Source organism: Calypte anna, chromosome 1 (genome assembly GCF_003957555.1).
Source record: "Calypte anna isolate BGI_N300 chromosome 1, bCalAnn1_v1.p, whole genome shotgun sequence".
NCBI lineage: Eukaryota > Metazoa > Chordata > Aves > Apodiformes > Trochilidae > Calypte > Calypte anna.
The window spans coordinates 130,592,516-130,612,590 of NC_044244.1; the positions used below are offsets into that span (position 1 = coordinate 130,592,516).

The 20,075-nt window shown below is 41.2% G+C and overlaps 1 protein-coding gene across 2 annotated transcripts; it reads right to left on the reverse strand.

Annotated features, from left to right (window-relative positions):
- Positions 1-433: 433 nt before the first annotated feature.
- On the reverse strand, positions 434-12,634 carry LOC103532392 (granulocyte-macrophage colony-stimulating factor receptor subunit alpha-like). 2 transcript variants are annotated; one of them, XM_030460465.1, is made up of 10 exons: positions 12,486-12,634; positions 9,353-9,476; positions 8,501-8,630; positions 8,233-8,408; positions 6,783-6,922; positions 3,868-3,906; positions 2,699-2,828; positions 2,159-2,255; positions 1,807-1,888; positions 434-628 (listed from the first exon to the last, which is right to left on the reverse strand). In XM_030460465.1, the coding sequence occupies exons 1-10, from the start codon at positions 12,570-12,572 to the stop codon at positions 554-556; spliced, it is 1,080 nt and encodes a 359-aa protein (XP_030316325.1). In that variant the 5' UTR covers positions 12,573-12,634; the 3' UTR covers positions 434-553. The 2 variants fall into 2 exon arrangements, with proteins under 2 accessions (XP_030316325.1, XP_030316331.1); XM_030460471.1 differs by lacking the exon at positions 434-628 and adding an exon at positions 981-1,306.
- Positions 12,635-20,075: the final 7,441 nt, after the last annotated feature.

The following is a 20,075-nucleotide window of genomic DNA, read 5'->3' on the forward strand; positions in this document are numbered from 1 at the left end:
TCCTTCGAGATTCCAGTTGACTACAGACACCCGCTCAATGTATCAGCCACTTTCCAATCCCATTCTCAATTTTCTAGTTATCCATGTGTACTTGAAGAAAACTGAAAAAGCATCAAGTATGAATAGGCCCATTCTTGACAGTAGAACAATGGCATTCAGGTACCAGGCATTTATTTATGTTTATTATTTTCATTATTATTAATCTCAATAAATGCATTCCTTTTAATATGAGACAAATTTATTATTTTTCCTTAAACAAATTAAAATGGAACAAAAAATTCTTGACAGAAATATTTCAATCATATTCACAAACTGCAAGATACCCAGTAAGGACAAGTTACCCAAACAACTGAGGTTATCCAAAGCTAAAAGCAAATACAATGGCATTTTGAAAAATTACATGTGAGGTATATTTCCCTCTTGGCTGCACTACTGTTTTTGTCAAGAAAAAAAGGAAAGTGAAGAAAGTCCATGTATTATTCCAGACTTTCCACAGGAATATACAGTTTCCTGAAATAAGAAATGCACTTCCAAATTTCTCAGTTTTTCTTCATTATTTCACTACATCAGAAACTATTACTATATCATGATTTTCATAAGTAATTGACTGAATTTTGCTCTCCATCAGCTGAAAGGAAAATAAAAACTTCAGTTACATACATACATAAAGTTAGGTCAGCCATACATAAAGTTAGGTCAGCCTCTTCTTACTTATGCACAATTCTGAGTCTATTTATAAATTGGTCACATATTTATAGAAATGCTTCATTTCTTTGTTTCTTATCTGAAAAGCTTTCCTTAACTGGACATAATAATGGAATTTCAGCAACTTTGTAATGCTGACACCTGACTTTTGACTGACGTGGAAGTGGTCAGGGAGAACATGTGCTTTTTTCCAATGCATCACACAGATTCCAATAAAACATCACAAAGAAATTAACACAAAGTGACTAACTTCACTAAGGTATGAAAGCAGATGAGTAGATATTGGCCTGAAGTTTAGCTAATTGAAACGACCATGAGAAACTACTGGACATAACTTGAGAAGGTTCTGGACAAAAAATGGACAAGTGAGCTGCTGGCTGATACAGTGATCTGGTCAAGTGACACATCTGACCACCACAGTCTGTCCTGTTAACTTACATAATCCTATCTTAAATTGTTTTCTGTGTCACCTTGCTTCCCATCCTGTGTGTGTAACTTGTCAGTGAACTTCACTACACCTGGAGTAGTGAGGGAGTAGCAGAAAACCCACACCTGGAGAGACTCAAGGTGAGAGTTGGTGACTGGGTGAGGGGAACCTCATCTGTGGACACGGACATCAAATGTGAGGAACTTGTGAATTTATGGTTATTGTGATTACAGAGAATGGCAATCACAAACTTCAGCCCTGCTCAGCCAGAGAGGAGCAGCAGACTGCCTGTGCCCCTCTTTACCTGACTGCTGTGGGTGTGGAGGTGGTGCCAGCAAAGGCAGCCCTGCTGGTCCTTGTGGGTGGCTGCATTAGTGACCTCTGTGTGTGTGTGTGTCTGTGTGTTTGTGCATGCGTGTGCCTCGTGTCAGGAGATCACACAGAACCCACCAATGGGAGCATCAGACCCTGGACCTTTCAAATGGAAGTAATCCCCTGAGTCTGGCAGGGCACTGCATTTGGCTGCCTTTATCAAACTTGCCTGCTGATTTTCATTCCTCAAAGTATGGTAAAGAGTTATTCTCTGTGTCAAGTTCCTTATCATTTAAGAAACACCTGCAATAGAGTCTTGTATGTATTTAAAAAATTTAATATAAAGTTGAGAAAGAAGATACCTCCGGATTTGAATCAGGCAGTCCATGAAATGCATTTTTTGGCTCTGGGATTTGTAGAAATGCTGCTTTCCAGAAGCCAGTCCTGGAGATCAAAAGGGATGTAATAGAAAAGAAAAATAAGGGAACAGTCATGTGTCAGAATCATTGAAGCTTTGAACCAGCTTTTATCTTCCACTTTGAGAACAGAAGAGAAATGAAAAACATATTTCAGCACAGAATGACTCATTTATACTACAGTGTGAATGACAAAGTTTTATCTATACTATTATGACTCCACTACCTTATATTTTTAAGAACTACAGATGCTTCATACACCCACACTAAATAAAATAAGTGCATAAATTAATCTTACCTTTTACAGAACAAAATTGCTATGATTGCCACTAAGAGGGTCACAGCTGCTACCACTAGTAAAGTCCATACAGAAGAAGAAATAATTTCTTCATTTCCTGAAAGACAAAAAGTCATAAAGTATTATTGCTAATAAAGAGGAATAGGTGCAGAGCTGTGTCAAACATCTACCGATCTTACTGACTGGTGAGTGCCAGTCTGAAATGTTTCACTTGGTATAAAAATCAACTTTTTAATTTGGCACATTAGCCCTAATGTCTTCTGAGGCACTGAGCCTGTTTGGCCATCCCCTGTTGTAAGCAGGTGTACACTTCAGTTGCAAATGTGTAATTTTTTCTATTAATTTCCAGTGTCAGATTGTTATGAAATATATCATTTTCCTCCTCTTCCTCTCAGGAATGTGGAGTGAAACAGAATGTTTGTCAAGCCTTTATGTATCTGTGTGTCTGTGAAGAGGCAGCGATGTGTGAGGTAGCCAGGACATCGCTGGGGGAAGACATGGATTCCCAAGACAACCCAAGCCATGGATTTTCCCTCTCACCAAACTCCAGAGGTTCACTCCACTCCCCCCAGGCTGAGTTCACAAGGCAGGTGGTGCCACCTGTTCTCATTTGCAAGAGATACTTCTTTCTTGTATTGGATCTCTGAAATGTGTGATTATTTCCCCCATCCTAAAATAAAAAAAAACCCCAAATTATTTTTCTTTGTTGCATACCTAGGTGCCCATAACATGCCTGTGCCATTTACCAGGGAATCTTTCACATGGCTAGGAGAGAATTGATTATTAAAGTAGACTGCTGTTACAAAGCAAGAAATAACCATATACATATTTATTATGTATATAAGTAAAGCAAGAAATAAACATATGCATCTTTATTATGTATATAAGTATCTGTATAACTCCTTCAAAGAACAACCCATCAGTAAGTACATTTTTACGCTTAAGAATATTTTAATCTTTTAAACAATATCCTGTTATTTCTTATCTATTGATAATTTCCTTTGGCACACTGACAGGCAGAAAAAAATATCTCAAATTGTCTCACTTCAGTGCTGCTTAAACTGAGTGACTTAAGGAGTAAACTGTGTGTACACACCTAACCTTACTCACTCTTTGCATTATGACTTTTCAGAGAAAGCAGAACTTTCCAGACAAATCTGTAAAGCAAGTAGAAGTTTTCAATACTTAGTGTTTTGAAAATTTACTGAAACATGCTTGCTTTTGGATACTTTTTCAGGATAGAGGTGTGATATACAAGCTGCACTGATTAGAATGGGCTGCAGAATACCTGGAGGACTGCCTCAGTCCTATCAGGTACCAAAGGGCTTTTATGCTCTTTCCTTTTCCATTAAAAATTTAAATTCCTAGGATAGGTTTTCTCTGTGTCTCTGTTTTCTGCTGTCACTGATGTGTGACTTCAAATTCTGACCCAAATATTGAGGGGGAGAGTAGACAACATAATGTAAAATAGATTTTTTTTCAAAATGTTGACAGAAGAGTAATAAATTCTGACATTGGGTGTTTAATAAATTACATACACCATGATGATTTGGCAGTCTGACACGTTCATGAAATTTTAAAATAAGGATCCCATAAAGCATGGGACATTTGAGCAGATACTGATTTAAAGACATTTGCATACTATTTACTTTTTGCAAATAACTATGAATCTAACATGCATTGCTGATTAGTAAAACATGCAGACTTACTTGTATGGAAGTGTATTTGGCTTTGCCCTCAGGATTATCCTGTAAATTGAGAAAAAAAAACTTTATTTATATGACTACTTGTTTTATGTTTTGATATGAGCCATTTTTATCTACAGTCCCCTTTTTCTGCACTACTCTTTCTTATCTACTTGACAGTGTTTCAGAAGAATTAGTGATTTATCTGACATTTAGTATCTAATATATAATTCACTGACAATGCCATGTTTACACAGTAAGTATTTCTTCTGTGGAAAACTATTTCTATTCCTCACCACCAAAGTTGAGAAATATATTTCAGATTGGTGATTAAACTAAAACAAAAGCAAACTGGACCTGAATGAAAACTATAAATTTATTCTTATCTACACCAGGGAAAAAAAAAAAAAAAGAGATAAAATCTGTGAAATAAGCTTTTTACTTCATATCTAGTCTTTGCATTTTACAATAAATGTCACTATATTTAGTTGGAAATATTATGTAAGTTTTCTTTTCCCTCAGATGAATGTATTCCAGATTGACTTGGATTAACAGATAATTTAGGTTTCTCTAAAACGGCATTTTTCATAAATGGATTAAAATTCACTTAACTCTTCTGAATAGACATGACTGTGATGTAATGTAGCGACTATATACAACAAATGACTGTGGACTCATCTCCATTAGTCTGCCAGTTATGAATATTTTGTAATTATTTTGAAAGGTTTTAAGAGTGCACTGAATGCCAGAGAGGTTAAGGAAAATATCGGCCTGTTTCTGAGCTGGGTGAACCTAGTGACAAGGGATATGGGAAAGCATGACATTTTTGGTAAGTTTTTAGCATAGTTTTTGCAGATAATATTTGCCTTCAGGATTCCAAAATATCCAACAAGTCCTTAATTTAAAAGACTGGTGAAGAAGGATCCAAAATGATTCAGTTTATTAGTGTTTATTAGTTTATTAGATTCTGCCCCTGTACTCAGCTCTGGTGAGGCCACACCTCGAGTACTGTGTCCAGTTCTGGGCCCCTCAGCTCAGGAAGGAGATTGAGGTCCTGGAGTGGGTCCAAAGGAGGGCAACCAGGCTGGTGAAGGGACTCGAGCACAGATCCTATGAGGAGAGGCTGAGGGAGCTGGGGCTGTTCAGCCTGGAGAAGAGGAGGCTCAGGGGAGACCTCATCGCTCTCTACAACTCCCTGAAAGGAGGTTGTAACCGGGTGGACGTTGGTCTCTTTTGCCAGACGACTTTCAACAAGACAAGAGGGCATGGTCTTAAGTTGTGCCAGGGGAAATTTAGGTTAGATATTAGAAAGAATTTCTTTATGGAGAGAGTGATCCGGCATTGGAATGGACTGCCCAGGGAAGTAGTGGATTCTCCATCCCTGGAGATATTTAAAAAGAGACTGGATGTGGCACTCAGTGCCATGGTCTAGCAACCGCAACGGTGGTAAAAGGGTTGGACTCGATGATCTCTGAGGTCCCTTCCAACCCAGCCAATTCTATGATTCTATGATTCTATGTGTAAGATACAAAAAAATGGAATTGAAATTATGTTTCTTGTTACTTATGTTACAATTTGTTTGCTCCCCATGCAAATAATTTCCAATCTGAAATTATATTTTAAAGGCTAACTGTATTACAATATATTTTGGTCATTGTGTATTAGTAAAACACTACAAGGTCATACCTGACAGCAGAAAAGCAGTAATTTTTGCAGTACAGTAATTACTGGATCTTGACATAATTAGTAAGATGAAAACTGGTAGTGATTATTTAAAAAATGCTAGGCAGTTCAGAATACTTGTGGATTGAATCCTCTTTACAAAAAGAATATCAGGCAAAGTTAAACAACTTTAAGAACTATGTATTGAGGTACTACATTGCACTTTTATTCCCATTTCACACAGGGTTTTCTACAAGCTTTCTTTGCCTCAGTGGACCAGGGATTCACAGAAGTAATACAGTTTTGTCACAGTTAACTGAGCTTGCAAGAAAACTCATCTATGAAATAGCAAGAACGATCCAGATTTAGTAGTTCCAAATAACAGAAATCTATGAAACGCTCTCAATCTATCACTAAGCGGCTAAATCTAGTTGTAGTACAGGTTTTTTTTCTTAGTAGTTGCTCTCTGCCACCCTGTGGTCATTTGATGCAATTCTGCCACACTTCCAGGAGTTTCGGTCTGCTCTCCCAGTGATGAACAGCAAACTCTGTCCTTCCCTATTGCTGCAAAAAGACTTTTAAAGCCAAGACCTAAATCTCATTTTCAGTAGCTTAAATGATTCCCTCAGTAACTTGTGATTATTCACACTGACTTTCTGCTTTCTCTCACTTTTATTTTCCTTTTATTTAACATTATACAGCTTCAAATCTTGGAGCAATGGGTGGCCTACCCTGGGTGATCCTGCTGTGGCAGGGGGCTTGGACTAGATGATCTTTAGAGGTCCCTTCCAAACCCTAGCATTCTGTGGTTCCATGATTCTAAGTATTATATATATATGCTCGCTTATATATGATATCTGGATATATATTATGATATCTGGATAAGCTATTTACATTCCATCAACTCCTACTTGTTAGATAGATGCACATTTCATAGAGTTACAGACAGATTTGTGTTGGAAAGGACCTTAAAGATGATGTAATCCCAACCTTCCTTTATGGACAGGGACACCTCCCACTAGACCAGGTTGCTCAAAGCCCCATCCACCCTGTCCTCTGGGTAGTATTTACAGCTGAGCTGAAGGAATCCAATTCAGGACAGATCCAATGGGTTTTAGTAAAATAAGTGACTTTTCTGAGTTTTGTGACAGCCAGGGCTGTGATATGTTCAAGTCCTGATTAAACATGTTGCTCCTTTTAATCCCACAGAGTCACAGTCAACCAAAGTATCTCTGCTATCTCCATTGCTGAAATGTAGGTGAAGAATTTTTTCTTACCTTGTACTTGATGTTGATTCCATATTTGAAACACTTGTCTTTGCCAGAATGACTTATCTGGGGTTGTTGCCACTGAATTAGGCAATCAGTTTTAATTTCATCACAGCTGACAGTGATATTTGATGGGGGCATGAGCTTTTCTGAAATTACATAACCAATAATTCAAATAATTAAAATCACTTAATCTCTTCTTACTTTGATAAAAGACTTTATAATGCAAGTAATGTTCCTATGAAGAAAGATACTAAATTGAATGTTTTTTTAGGAATGCTGCTAGAAATAATTGAAAGACTAAAGTTCTTTCAATCCTGTTCCTCAGATCAGAGAAAACAGTAATTAAGTCAAGGAGCATAACCTAAGAGCATACAAAGACTCAAACTGCCTCCATTTACTTCTCTAGATGAATAAGGTCTTTCTATAAGAATATTTTTTACTGCAGAAAAAAAGAAGCTGATGCTAACCCCAATGTCAGAAATCCAAAAGTAATTTCTTTCTTCAAGCCTCCTCACACTATACTTCTGTAACATGATGTTGTGAACTAGGCAGTGTATTTCCCGCTACCAAAAACTAGCCATACAAATTTAGAGTGACACTTCAGTTTTCAGAAATGGCCAGCATTCCCCCCTAGATTCATAGCTGTGAGCAAAAATATGAAGACTTTCATATTTTGATCATTACCAAGGACTTGACTATTGTACCAGCAAAATACAGTCACTCATGACAGAAAGGTTGATAAAAGGCTTAAATGGGAAACCTTAGTTTCACTAACCTGCTACTTTACATCAATATTTAGAGGCAGGAATGGTTTATTTGTGATGGGCTGCTTGGTCAAAGAACAGTCTACTTCCATTTGCCATGAGGGATATCACATCTCATTTCCTTCTTGTGGAATGAAACTTTGTTCATCCATTTTTTAGGGGGTAATACCAAAAACAGTGGGACTTTGGCAAGAAAGGCTTTTCCACAGTGAAAGTACTAGCACAAGATGCTGCCAAGTAGATCACCATATGCAAAAGAAGGTATGAAAACTTAGGGCATTTTGTACATGTATTAATTTCTCTAATCAAGGGGGTAGTGTTGATGTATGCTGACAATGAGAAAGAGAAATCAGTGCTCAGAGAAACTTGTCCTGAAAAGTCTCCTCTTTTGAAAAGTCTTTGTCCATCATTGGAAGGACAGCAGTGGGAAGAACAACCTCTCAAGTCTTGTGTACCTTGCTGGAGAAAAGTCTAAAAAGAGTAAGTGTACCTTGCTAAAGAATCTGAGGCTGTGGAGCTTGCTTGCATATTTTCCCTCATCACTGTTTTACTTGGGGAATATGTTTTCTTGAGGAGGCCATAGTGTCTTACGTTCAAGTCTCAGACAGATTACTTGCTTGCTTTTAAGGTATAAATGCTCTGCTACCCTCATACAATAATGAAACTAAAGCAGAAATGAATTATTTACTTACCAATTTTATACAGTTGAATGTACTCATCATAGAATTGGATCACGGAGTCTTTGCTAGACCCATTCACCAGGAAGTAAGCTTTTTCAATCTCTATTTTCACATTCTGGAATCTACATCCCAAATTTCTGCCATTTCCATCTTTAATATAAAATTCACATTCTGTTGCATCGTCATATCTGTACATAGCAAGGTATTTCAGTGAAACAAGTACAGCGTGATGTGTCAAATCGGAATTCAGACTTCCCTAGGCACAAGCAGACCTACTTACCTCGAGTTCTGCCAGTAGAGAAAGTATTGGGTATCTGCTGGAGCATCCCTGCCTGCCTGCCAAGTGCAGTTCATGAGGGAAACATTAAAAATCACACAGGAGAAATTTTCAATGGCTGACCCATTCATGCCTGCAAATACAGGGATATCTGTGATGAGGAAAAAATCATGAGACTGCTCTGAGCTGGGTGATCTTAGCATGTGCTTAGGTACATTAGGCACCTACAACTCTAGCTGGTTGTTGCTTTGTTTGGGAATGACCTGACTACTTCTATGGAGTGACAATGGAAGATATTCCTTTTATAAGGCATCAGCAAATGCTCTGAGCTTGATGAGGAAGGAAACCGTGATCTTTTGTATATGTCAGTTCCATACAGATTGAATGAACAGATCTCATTCTTTTGTATATTACTCCTCTCATAAAAAGAAGTGTACATTCTGCCAGACCTTTTATTCCTGTGGATGGGACATTGCAATGTGTTGGGCATTGTATCATGAATAACAACATCATGACAAAATTCAAGGTATCACAGATTTCTCAAGGAAGAATTTCCAAACTAAAGCCAGAAACCTGCTTCACTTGGATTCTAAATCATGTTTTAGATACATTCAAATCACTTTATTAACACCAACAATTAAAAGAAAATTCACTATTTAAAGATGGTACTGGGAAAGGACTAGCTTTGGGAAGCCTCTTTTTATTTTCTCACAGTAACATTGCCATAAAACTATGAACTAGCACCTGATCATCCTACAGGAAGCAGATGAATTAAAGAATGATGGGGTTCCATATTTCTTTTACCCCCAGACTAATGGAAGTAGGCAAATCCTTTTCCAAAGTCTATTGAATTACCTTGAGGAATAGATCTGCAGATGCTTGAGTATGTGCCATTCATGTTCAGTGTTGTAACAGAAAAGCTGACCCCATTGTGCAGAGGAGGTGCCATATTTCCAAATGTGCAATTCATATTCTCTGCCTGAAAAATGTGGTGCAGAAGGTTTAAATTTTAGTTTTCCAACTGTTTGTTTAAATAGTGCAGCTCCCTGTAGAAGGGGTTTAAGCTTGTCCTTGATTTTGGGGGGTACAGTGGGACATCTACATTAATGAAGTAGCTATTGATGTCTTCCCAGGCTTTGAGAACTCATTTTGGGTAATGAACCTCTGCCACTAAGGTGAAGAGTTTAGTGCTTCCCTCCAAAAAACCTGATGGCAGTGTTAGGAATAGCAGTAGGAAGGAAGTAGGAAAGGCTTAACTTGCTGTCTTCTTTTCATAAGTAGTGAAAACAGACTAAATCAGAAGCAAAAGTTGCCTTTTTGTGAAGTCATGACACTTTTCAAGTAACCACTTCACTCAAGATGGGAGTTCTAGATCTCCTGTTTGCTGTGAAAAATTTAGATCTGAAGTAGAGCTGAAGTTTGGATCCGATCTGGCCACAAATTTGAAAGAAAATGTGAAAAATATTAATAAGGGCTTTCACAGCTATGTTGGTAAGAACAGAAAGATTACAGCAATTATTCCTGCCCTTACAACAGGGCAGAAGAACTAGTGACAACTGACATTGAGTAGGATGAGGTACTTAGCCAATTTCTGCCTCAGTGTTTACTGGCAATCACTATTCCCACATCCCTCAAGTGTCTGAATCTCAAGGTGGGAACTGGGGGGAACAGAATACCTCCTATCACAAGAGAGAGTTAGGTTTGAGACCACTTGAAGAACCTGAGAACATGTAAGTCCATGGGACCCAAAATGTTGCATAATGTTCCATCAGAGTCCTGAGGGAACTGACTGATGTAGTTGCCAAGCCACTCTCTGTCATATTCAAAGAGTCATGGCAGTCAGGCAAAGTCCCCAGTGACTTCAGAGAAGTGAATATTTCACTCAGTTAAAAAAAGATCTCAAGGAGGATCCTGAAAACTATCTATCAGTCAGGCTTACTTCCATGCCTGCTGAAGTCATGCAACTACTGGAAGATGTGTTAGAGCATAGAGAAGACACAGAGGTGATAAGAGACAGCCAACATGACACCAGCAAGGGCAAATTGTGTCTGAGTAAGCTGATGCTCTTTGGCAATGGAATGACTGCATCAGTTGATAAGGGAAGAGCAGCAGATGTCATCTAACTGCATATCTGGAATACCTTTGGCATGGTCTCCCACAACAAACTTCTAAAATAGAGAGATATAGGTTTGACAGATGGACTCTTAGATGTTGGATGAATTGGCTGCATGGGCGCATCCAAAGACTTGCAGTAGTCAATGCCTCAGTGTCCAAGTGGAACCAGTAACAGTGTCTCTCAAGGGTCCATACTGGGGCAAATAAAATTTAGTGTTTTCATTAATGACATGGAGAGCCATGAATGCACATGAGTGCACACTAAATTGTGGATGACACTAAAGCTAAGACAGGATCTTGAGAGGCTTGAGATGTGGTCCCATGTGAACTTCATGAAGTTCAACAAGGCCAAGTACAAAGTCCTAAACCTGGGTTGGGGCAATCCTAATCCCAATACAGATGAAGGAGTGAATGAATTGAAAACAACCCTGCATAGAAGAATGTAAAGATACTGGTGGATATGAACTGGCAATGTGTGCTCATTGAGCCAAGCACCCCCTGCACTCCATAAAAAGAAGCATGGCCCCCCAGCAACTCGAGGGGGTTGATTCTCTCCCTCTGCTCTGGTGAGACCCTACCTCAACTACTGCATCCAGCTCTGGGGTCCTCAGAGCAAGACATGGAGTAAGGGTAAGTCCAGACTAGGGCCACAAGAGTAATCAGAACATTTCTCTGAAGACAGTGTGAGAAAGTAGGAGTTGTTCAGCTTGGAGAAAAGTAGGTTCTGAGGAGTCTTTATTGTAGTCTTTCAGTGTATAAAGTGGACTGGCAAAAAAAACATAGTAAGACCTTTTAACAGGGCCTGTAGTGACAGAGCAAGGGGCACTGTTTTTGAACTGAAAGAGGGTAAATTTAGGTTGGAAGTAAAGAAGACACATTTTATGATGAAGGAGGTGAGCAGCTGGAATAGGTTATATAGAGAATCTATGGATGCCCTGGGAATGTTCAGGATAAGGCTGCACGGCTATTTGAGCAACCTGGTCTAGTGTAAGGTGTCCCTTCTCATGGCAAAGAGCTTGAACTACAGTGTTTAAAAGTTTCCTTGAAGTCTAAACCATTCTTTGACTGCATGAATGTACCTGGCACTCCAGAAATATTGTTTCTTCACAGGCATCTGTGTCACACTAATCACCCCTGAGCAAGCACATCAATGCATCTCCAAGGTCTCTGAATGCTTATGTCATGTTTTTTAGGTAAATCAGTAAGGATTCATGTATCTAACCAATTCAGTCTGACTTTGTAATTAAAAATTCTCATCTGCACAGCATGCAGTGCCTCTCATCAAAGTTCCTCTGTAGCCAGGAAAAGAGGCAATCTTATACATCACTCCCAACAGGGTCCTGATTCCACAAGAGCTCTCTGAAGACATGAATTTCTCAAGAATGGTCATAAAGGACAGATAGGTCTTTGTAACAAGCTAGTCCTTAACAAAAACTAGAAAGAACTGCTAAAACAGAGGCTATTTTGTTCCTCTCAGGGATATTTTTGTTAGGTACCTGAGGACAGGAAAGAAAAAGAAGGAAGTGCAAAGACAGATCTTTATAAAACTTTACATAGCAGATTTACCACTACAGTATCAATAAAATCTCCCGTGGTCACTGAATACAAGGCTTCAATGAAATTTATGCTGCTCATCCAACTCAGTTTCATTTTCCACTGATTAAGGATTAAATTTCTAATAGGTGAATATGACATCTCTGCTGCAAATGTCACATAATAGGATCAGTAAGATGCAGGACTGATTCTCAGAGTTTTGGGTGCAGATGCTACTGCTTAGCTCTACATCTAATACTGGAGGCAACTTAAGCACACCCACCCCTACTGAGAAGCAAATTATGCAAAGATGATTGCCCCATGGAAGTGTTGTACTCACAGTTGGAACAGTGCCAGCCAACACACACAACTGGGTGATCATCAGCATCCACTGGGTCATGAAGATGAGTGCAAGAGGAGCAACCATCTTTTCCTTCTTTCAAACAGAGAACAATGAAACTTGCTCACAGTGGAAGATGACAGAAAGAACCACTCTGCTCTGAATGTGTCTGCTCTGATCTGCTCAACTGACTTCTTCTGCATCATCTGATCATCTCTCAGTTCTGGTGGGAGGAAAGATTAAATAGACTTGTCAAGCATTCTGATGATTCGTAAAACTGGCGATCTCTGGAGAACTGTACAAACTTTATAGGCATACAGTTGATGACTGCTATCTTAGGGTCTAAAGATTATTTATCTGTCTGTTGTATCCAAACATTAAGATGGACAGGTGAGGCGGGAAGGAGCCCTTCTTGCTCCTAGGGCTGATCCTGAGGCCTCGGGGCTTAGCCCATTCCTGGACGATGTCCTAGGGCTGTTCCTGAGGCCTCGGGATCTACCCCTTCTTGCCTGCTCCTGGGGCTCCTCGAGCTGTGGGCTTCTCCATGCTCACTGAAGAGTGAGAGCTCTCTCTGTGGGTGTCAGCTGTTCTCTTATTGGCCCCCTGCTCCTGCACATGCTCAGGAGTGAGGCCAGACACAGGTGAACCCACACCCACTCATCAATGACTCAGGGCACCTGGTCCTGTCTCACTACATTTCCCCCTTTTTTTTTTTTTTTTTTTTTTTTTTTTTTACACAGACATTTACATAGACATTTACATATTTACATAGCACGATTTTTTATACACAAGAATACACTTACAGGATTTTTCTTCGGGCCCCGCAGGACACTCAGCTAAGAGCATCAAGGGGGCGCCGAGGGGCAGTACAAAACACACTTATACAGGATTTAGACATAGACATACAGGATTTTTACAGGATTTTTCTTCGGGCCCCGCGGGACACTCAACTAAGAGCATCGAGGAGGCGCCGAGAGGTTAGAGGATTTTTACACAAAAATATAACTTACAAGATTTAAACATATAACTTACATATAACATATAACTTATTTTACATATATTTTTAGGGAGAATTCTCAACCCTTACACGTATTTTGGGGAGAATTCTCAACCTTCTTTCTTTCAACCTTCTTTAAGGGGAATTAAGCATACCCATATATTCGCTCGATGTCAGCCCCTTTCTGGCAAAGTCTCCGCAAGCTGTCTGAGCACTCTTCACAAAGTCTCTGCAAATTGTCCCAGGCACTTGCCCTCTGTTCCGGGGTTTCTTTCCTCATGGGCCTCGGGATTTAACCCTTCCTCATGGGATTTCCCTCTGCTCAAGGGCTTAGCCTAGGCATATTTCACAAAGTCTCTGCAAGTTGCACCAGGCACTTTTCACAGAGTCTCTGCAAGTTGTTCTTCTAGTTATTATTCTCCCTCCTGTATCTGCTCCTCTGGCTTGGTTTCCCTCTTTTCCGGGGTTTCTTTCCTCATGGGCCTCGGGATTTAACCCTTCCTCATGGGATTTTCCCCTCTGCTCTGGGGTTTCCTGTCCAGAGAGCTTGTTGATCATACCTTACAGGGAGAACATTCTTGCAGTTTCTGCGCCAGCTAGGTTTTCTGCAGGTTGCCCGCATTCTCCACCAGATGAAGCGGAAGGAGCCCTTCTTGCTCCTAGGGCTGATCCTGAGGCCTCGGGGCTTAGCCCATTCCTGGACGATGTCCTAGGGCTGTTCCTGGGGCTCCAGAATCTACCCCTTCTTGCCTGCTCCTGGGGCTCCTTGAGCTGTGGGCTTCTCAATCCTTACTGAAGAGTGAGAGCTCTCTCTGTGGGTGTCAGCTGTTCTCTTATTGGCCCCCTGCTCCTGCACATGCTCAGGAGTGAGGCCAGACACAGGTGAACCCACACCCACTCATCAATGACTCAGGGCACCTGGTCCTGTCTCACTACAGACAGGTGGCAAGCAGGTGGGTAAAGAGCTGCAAAATGGGTCCCAACAATATCAATCAACTCAAATTACTCAGTAGTGAGTATGGTCAGTTGGTGAGGGCATTAGTCCATCTACGTTCAAGGATTTTTTTGATCTAAGAACAGTGCCTAGCTCCTACCCATTCAGTACCATATAGCTCAGGAAAATCAAACTTGTAGCTAGAAACTTCCTTAGCTGGTACTTAATTTCCAAAAACTTCATTCATCTTAGTTGCATGGATTCCTCTGACAGCTTTTTGGATTTTGTCTGAGACATCACCACTCCAGCCCTGGACTTTCTGGAGTCTCAGTGACCTCAGCAAGCAAAATAGTCAGAAAGACCAAGGTGGACCTACCTTCTATTTCAAAATGTCTTTATCTCATTTATCTTTCTGTCATAGTCTTCAAGTTCAGAGAAGATGGAAAGAAATGTAGTTTAAACCGTTGCATTGCTATAAATAAGGCTGTCTCCCTTGCCTTTGCTGCCTGTGTTTTGGGGAACTTGTTCATCGGAAGTGTTGCAAGATAAGATCACTTCCCTCCAGATTCTTACTAAATTCACATAGTTGCACAACTTATGAATTCATACAACATCAACAAGCAGTTAGCTGGTCAAATTATCCTTTCTCTTATACAGCGTCCACCAGTGCTTGGGATTCAAGCAGGTGCATAAGAAGCTTTTCAATTACAGGTCTTTCTCTCTAGCCCTAAAGAGTACTGAATGGTACAAAGCATCTCTCAATATGATCCCTTTCTGGGGGCTGGAATTAGTGGGGGATCCCCAGGGTGGGTCAGAACCTAGCAGTCAGTGCCCGTCCAGCCCCCAGCCAGGTGCAGGGGCTGGGGGGGGGTCACTGGGGCAGCCCCAGCCTCAGGCATAGGGCACCTCCCTGGGGATAGAGATGGGCCAAGGTCTGGACAGGATGTGGGTGGATCCAGCTTGGAGGGACCAATGGCTGGGAAGAGCCATAGGGGGTCAGAGACAAGCTCTGCTGTGGAGTCACTGGGGCAGAGGATAATGGTCCCTGGGGGGCTGATGTGGGGTCCTGTGGCTGGGCAGGGATGGTCTATGAGGGCCTTCAGGGAAACGACAATGAAAATCATAAAAGTTCATTAAGAATCATAGAATCATAGAATCCTTGGGGTTGGAAGGGACCTCGAAAGATCATCTAGTCCAACCCCCCCTGCCAGAGCAGGGCCACCTAGAGCACTTTGCATAGGAACGTGTCCAGGCGGGTTTTGAATGTCTCCAGTGAAGGAGACTCCACAACCCCCCTGGGCAGCCTGTTCCAGGGCTCTGTCACCCTTACAGTAAAAAAATTTTTTCGAATATTCAACTTGAACCTCCTATGCTCCAATTTACACCCATTACCCCTTGTCCTATCACTGGTCACCACTGAGAAAAGCCTAACTCCATCTCCCTGACACTCACCCCTTACATATTTGAAAACATTGATGAGGTCACCCCTCAGTCTCCTTTTCTCCAAACTAAAGAGACCCAGCTCCCTCAGCCTTTCCTCATAAGGGAGATGTTCCACTCCCTTAATCATCTTAGTAGCTCTGCGCTGGACTCTTTCAAGCACTTCCCTGTCCTTCTTGAACTGAGGGGCCCAGAACTGGACACAATACTCCAGGTGCGGCCTCACCAATGCAGAATAGAGGGGGAGGAGAACCTCTCTTGACCTACTAACCACACCCTTTCTAATGCACCCCAGGATGCCATTGGCCTTCTTGGCCACAAGGGCACATTGCTGGCTCATGGTCATCCTCTTGTCTACCAGGACCCCCAGGTCTCTTTCACCTACACTGCTTTCCAGCAGGTCAGCCCCCAACCTATACTGGGACATCGGGTTGTTCTTCCCCAAATGCAAAACTCTACACTTCCCCTTGTTGAATTTCATCATGTTTCTCTCTGCCCAACTCTCCAGCCTGTCTAAGTCTCTCTGAATGGCAGCACAGCCTTCTGGTGTGTCAGCCACTCCTCCCAGCTTAGTGTCATCAGCAAACTTGCTGAGGGTACACTCTATACCCTCATCCAAGTCGTTGATGAAGATATTGAACAACACCGGTCCCAGTACCGACCCCTGAGGGACTCCACTAGTCACACACCTCCAACCAGATTCTGCCCCATTGACTGCAACTCTCTGACTCCTTCCTTTCAACCAGTTCCTGATCCACCTCACTACCTGATCACCAAACCCATACTTGATCAACTTATCTACAAGGATGCTGTGAGAGACGGTGTCAAATGCTTTACTGAAATCAAGATAAACCACATCTACTGCTCTTCCATCATCTATCCACCTAGTAATTTCCTCATAGAAGGCTATGAGGTTAGTCAAACATGATTTACCCTTGATAAAACCATGCTGACTGCTCTTGATGACCCCCATGTCCTTGATATGCCTGGAGATAGTGACAAGAACAAGTTGTTCCATCACCTTTCCAGGGATGGAGGTGAGGCTGACCGGTCTATAGTTACCCGGGTCTTCCTTCTTGCCCTTCTTGTAGACTGGAGTGACATTTGCTATCCTCCAGTCCTCAGGCACCTCTCCTGTTACCCATGACTTACTGAAGATGATGGAGAGTGGCCTAGCAATGACCTCCGCCAGCTCCCTCAGCACCCTTGGATGCATTCCATCTGGACCCATCGACTTATGGATGTCCTGATTACTCAGCTGATCCCTAACCCAATCCTCATCTACTATGTCTAACTCCTCATCTATCTTGACTCTTCTGGGGCTAAATGAATCTGGGAATTAAGCCTGTGGAAAATGAGGATTTCAGGTCTTGGATATAATATCTTCAAATAAGATTCATCACTATCAAAAACTGGGAGCTGGGTTTTTTTCACAGTTCATTTGTTCCAGTGTCAAAAAAAAACAAACTCCAAAAAAACAAAAAACCAAAAAACCAAAACAACCCAGACCACAGACCACTGCAAAAAGAGACAAAAAAAAAAATAAAAAATGCTAGTAAGCATCCAACTACAAAAAGCCACTCCAGGGCCTGTTGCTAATCATTTGTTCACTTCTCAGGTCACAGCATTTTCTAAAGGAGAGGGTTACTATTAACAGTAAAAGCTCCTTTTATATCTTATACCCTATGAGGCTTTGCTTCACATAAAACAAAATAATTTGCTTAATACAGACATCTATAATCTGTGTAAAGTAATTCCATTTCTTTGTATGATGAAACTGAAGCCTCAGCAAAAAAATCTGTGTGGTGGGTTGAGCCTGGCTGGATGCTGGGTTCCTACTAAAGCTGCTCTATCACTCCCTCTCCTCAACTGGAGAGGGAGAAAAAATACAATGGAAGTCTGATGGGTCCAGATAAGGACAAGGAGATCACTCAGCAGTTACCATCATGGACAAAACAGACTTAGGCAAATTAGTTTGACTTGCCACAGATCAAGTCAGAGTAGGATAATGAGAAATAAAATCAAATCTTAGAAATATCTTCCCCTCCCTCTCCTTCTTCCTGGGCTCCCTACATTCTCCCTGCCAGTAGCACAGGGGCAGAGGGAATCGGGGTTGTGCTCAGTTCATCAGCACAAGTTCCTGCTGCCCCTTTGTCCTTAGGGGGAGGACTCCTCACACCCTCCCCCTGCTCCGGGATGAGGTTCCTGTGCCTAAATCTGATCCTGGGGAGGGCTGTCAGCTTGCAGCCTTTGAGTTATCCCTATTATGTATCTGCAATGGGGGGCCTAGGACTATCACATCTCTCCAGCACTGGATTATCTTTCCCCAGTTGAACTCTCAATTGTGTGGCTACTTGTGCAACCCAGGGAAAGCCCTATGCTCCACTTTGAAAACTTTCTGAGCTTGTGTATCAGGTAGTAGAGGAACACTGTGCTTTCTGGTGTTGCCTCATATTATGCACCTCTATAATAAAATGAAGAAGTCTGGGGTTTGAGGTTTTGGGGTTTGGAGACTTTTTGATTTAAACTGGAATATACTGAAGCAAAACAATCCAAAGAGCCCACAAGGACAGTGATGTCAACACAAACAAAGAACTGGCCTACCCAGGGGATTTCTTTGTTTGCCTGTATTTAGGGCAAATCTTTACCTGAGGCTTTCAAAAATGAAAACAAAAAAAAACCAAAACAAAATCTGCCATCTCATATGGTGCTATTGATGGTTCCACTGAAGTCTATTATTTTTAGAGGCTTGAAGAGTGTGCTGAGCAACCTTGCTATTACCCAGGAGCTGGAAGAGAAATGAGAAGAGAAAGTGAAAGAAGAGAGAGAAGAGAAAGCCAGGCAAAGACACTAGGGCTGTTTAGAAACTTTTGGTTCTGCAGGGCGTCACTGCAGGAAGAGGATTAAAATCAACCTTTCTTAACAGTCCCAAAAGCTCAACAGTAATTATTTACTGCTCAAAAACCAATAGGCCTGCTCACAAGAACATTTAGTGGGTTACAGCTTTTCCATACATTACAAAAATATGAATGGGACACAAGACCCTCTCTTTGGTTCTTGTTGCAAGATCTGACTGGGTTTTAGCAAATGTCTTTCTCCACAGAACAGAGGAACTGCCATAGGAGACCAGAATAAAGGATTTCTATTCATGTGAGCATCTGAGCCACTTGGTGGCTCACATCCTTCCCCAGTAGGTGTTATATTGGCTCTTTGCCCAGGTTTGGGAAGGGGATAGTTTAATCCCACTCCTACTCCCACCTTGACTGTTTCATGGAGAGGATTGCTGGCATTTTTATCAGAGTGCTGGTAATAAACAAGTTTTCTGAATGGCTTTGCAGTCTCAGCAGCTTTCATAGTGAAAACAGTGGGGATATAAGAGTTGTAAAAATGCACCTTGATCAGCTGTGAGTAAAGCAGGATGGAGAAGATCCAGTAATCACTCAGCTCTGTAAGATACCATTGCCATTGGTAGTACCAGGCCCTAAACTTTGCAAAGGTCTTGCAAGGTCTCAGAGCTGAAGTTTGTCAGGCTTGGTCTTAAACTTTTGTTGAACTGTTTGTAGTTCTGTTTAAGCAGGTGTCTCCTGGGTAATTTGTTTTACTTTTTTTTGGCTTTGCATGGCACCACGGAGGTTTTACAGCTCTAATGCACTGATGCAGTAGTGGTCTGAATGATGGCAGAGGTTTTTAGAAGACAAGACACAGAAAAGGATGTAAAGATGTAGAGGCATGGATGGGCTGGATAAGATATGGGGCACTGGCATGGCACTGGGGATTTCATTGTTATAGATGGCCTCTAAACCTGTTTTTTCCAATCTAAATAATTAATCCACAGAAACACAATGCCTCCAAATTAATGTATTTTTCTTACCAATTGGATGGTTCAAGATATGCAGCTTATGTTTTGTCCAGGTATCACAAATCACACAACCAGCCTGCACCACTGGCAACTAGCAAGTGGCAGTTTCCTCCTGAAAAGGTAAGAAGTTCAATTTCCAAAACTTCCTGCCCCATTCCTCCCATAATTATCTGCTATCTGTTATCAATTTTATTTGAAGCTATTTTTTTTTCATCTACCACAGATGTGATGTGATGAAAAGTAGGAGGATATTTTTTGGTTTTGAATGGCTGTGAGCAACATTTGGGGTGTATTGTACTGAAGGATATAGCAATCTAGTTTGAAGGAAACAAATAGACTTGTGAAAAAAATTTCCTCAGC

What these genes read in the sequence shown, in the direction of transcription:
- LOC103532392 (XM_030460465.1), bottom strand. Translation starts at nt 12,572, where the DNA reads ATGGTTGCTCCTCTTGCACTCATCTTCATGACCCAGTGGATGCTGATG. An exon ending in CTGCAGATCTATTCCTCAAG is followed by an intron (nt 8,631 to 9,352) that starts GTAATTCAATAG and finishes CTGTATTTGCAG; the next exon opens with GCATGAATGGGTCAGCCATT. An exon ending in CATTCAACTGTATAAAATTG is followed by an intron (nt 6,923 to 8,232) that starts GTAAGTAAATAA and finishes ATGTAATTTCAG; the next exon opens with AAAAGCTCATGCCCCCATCA.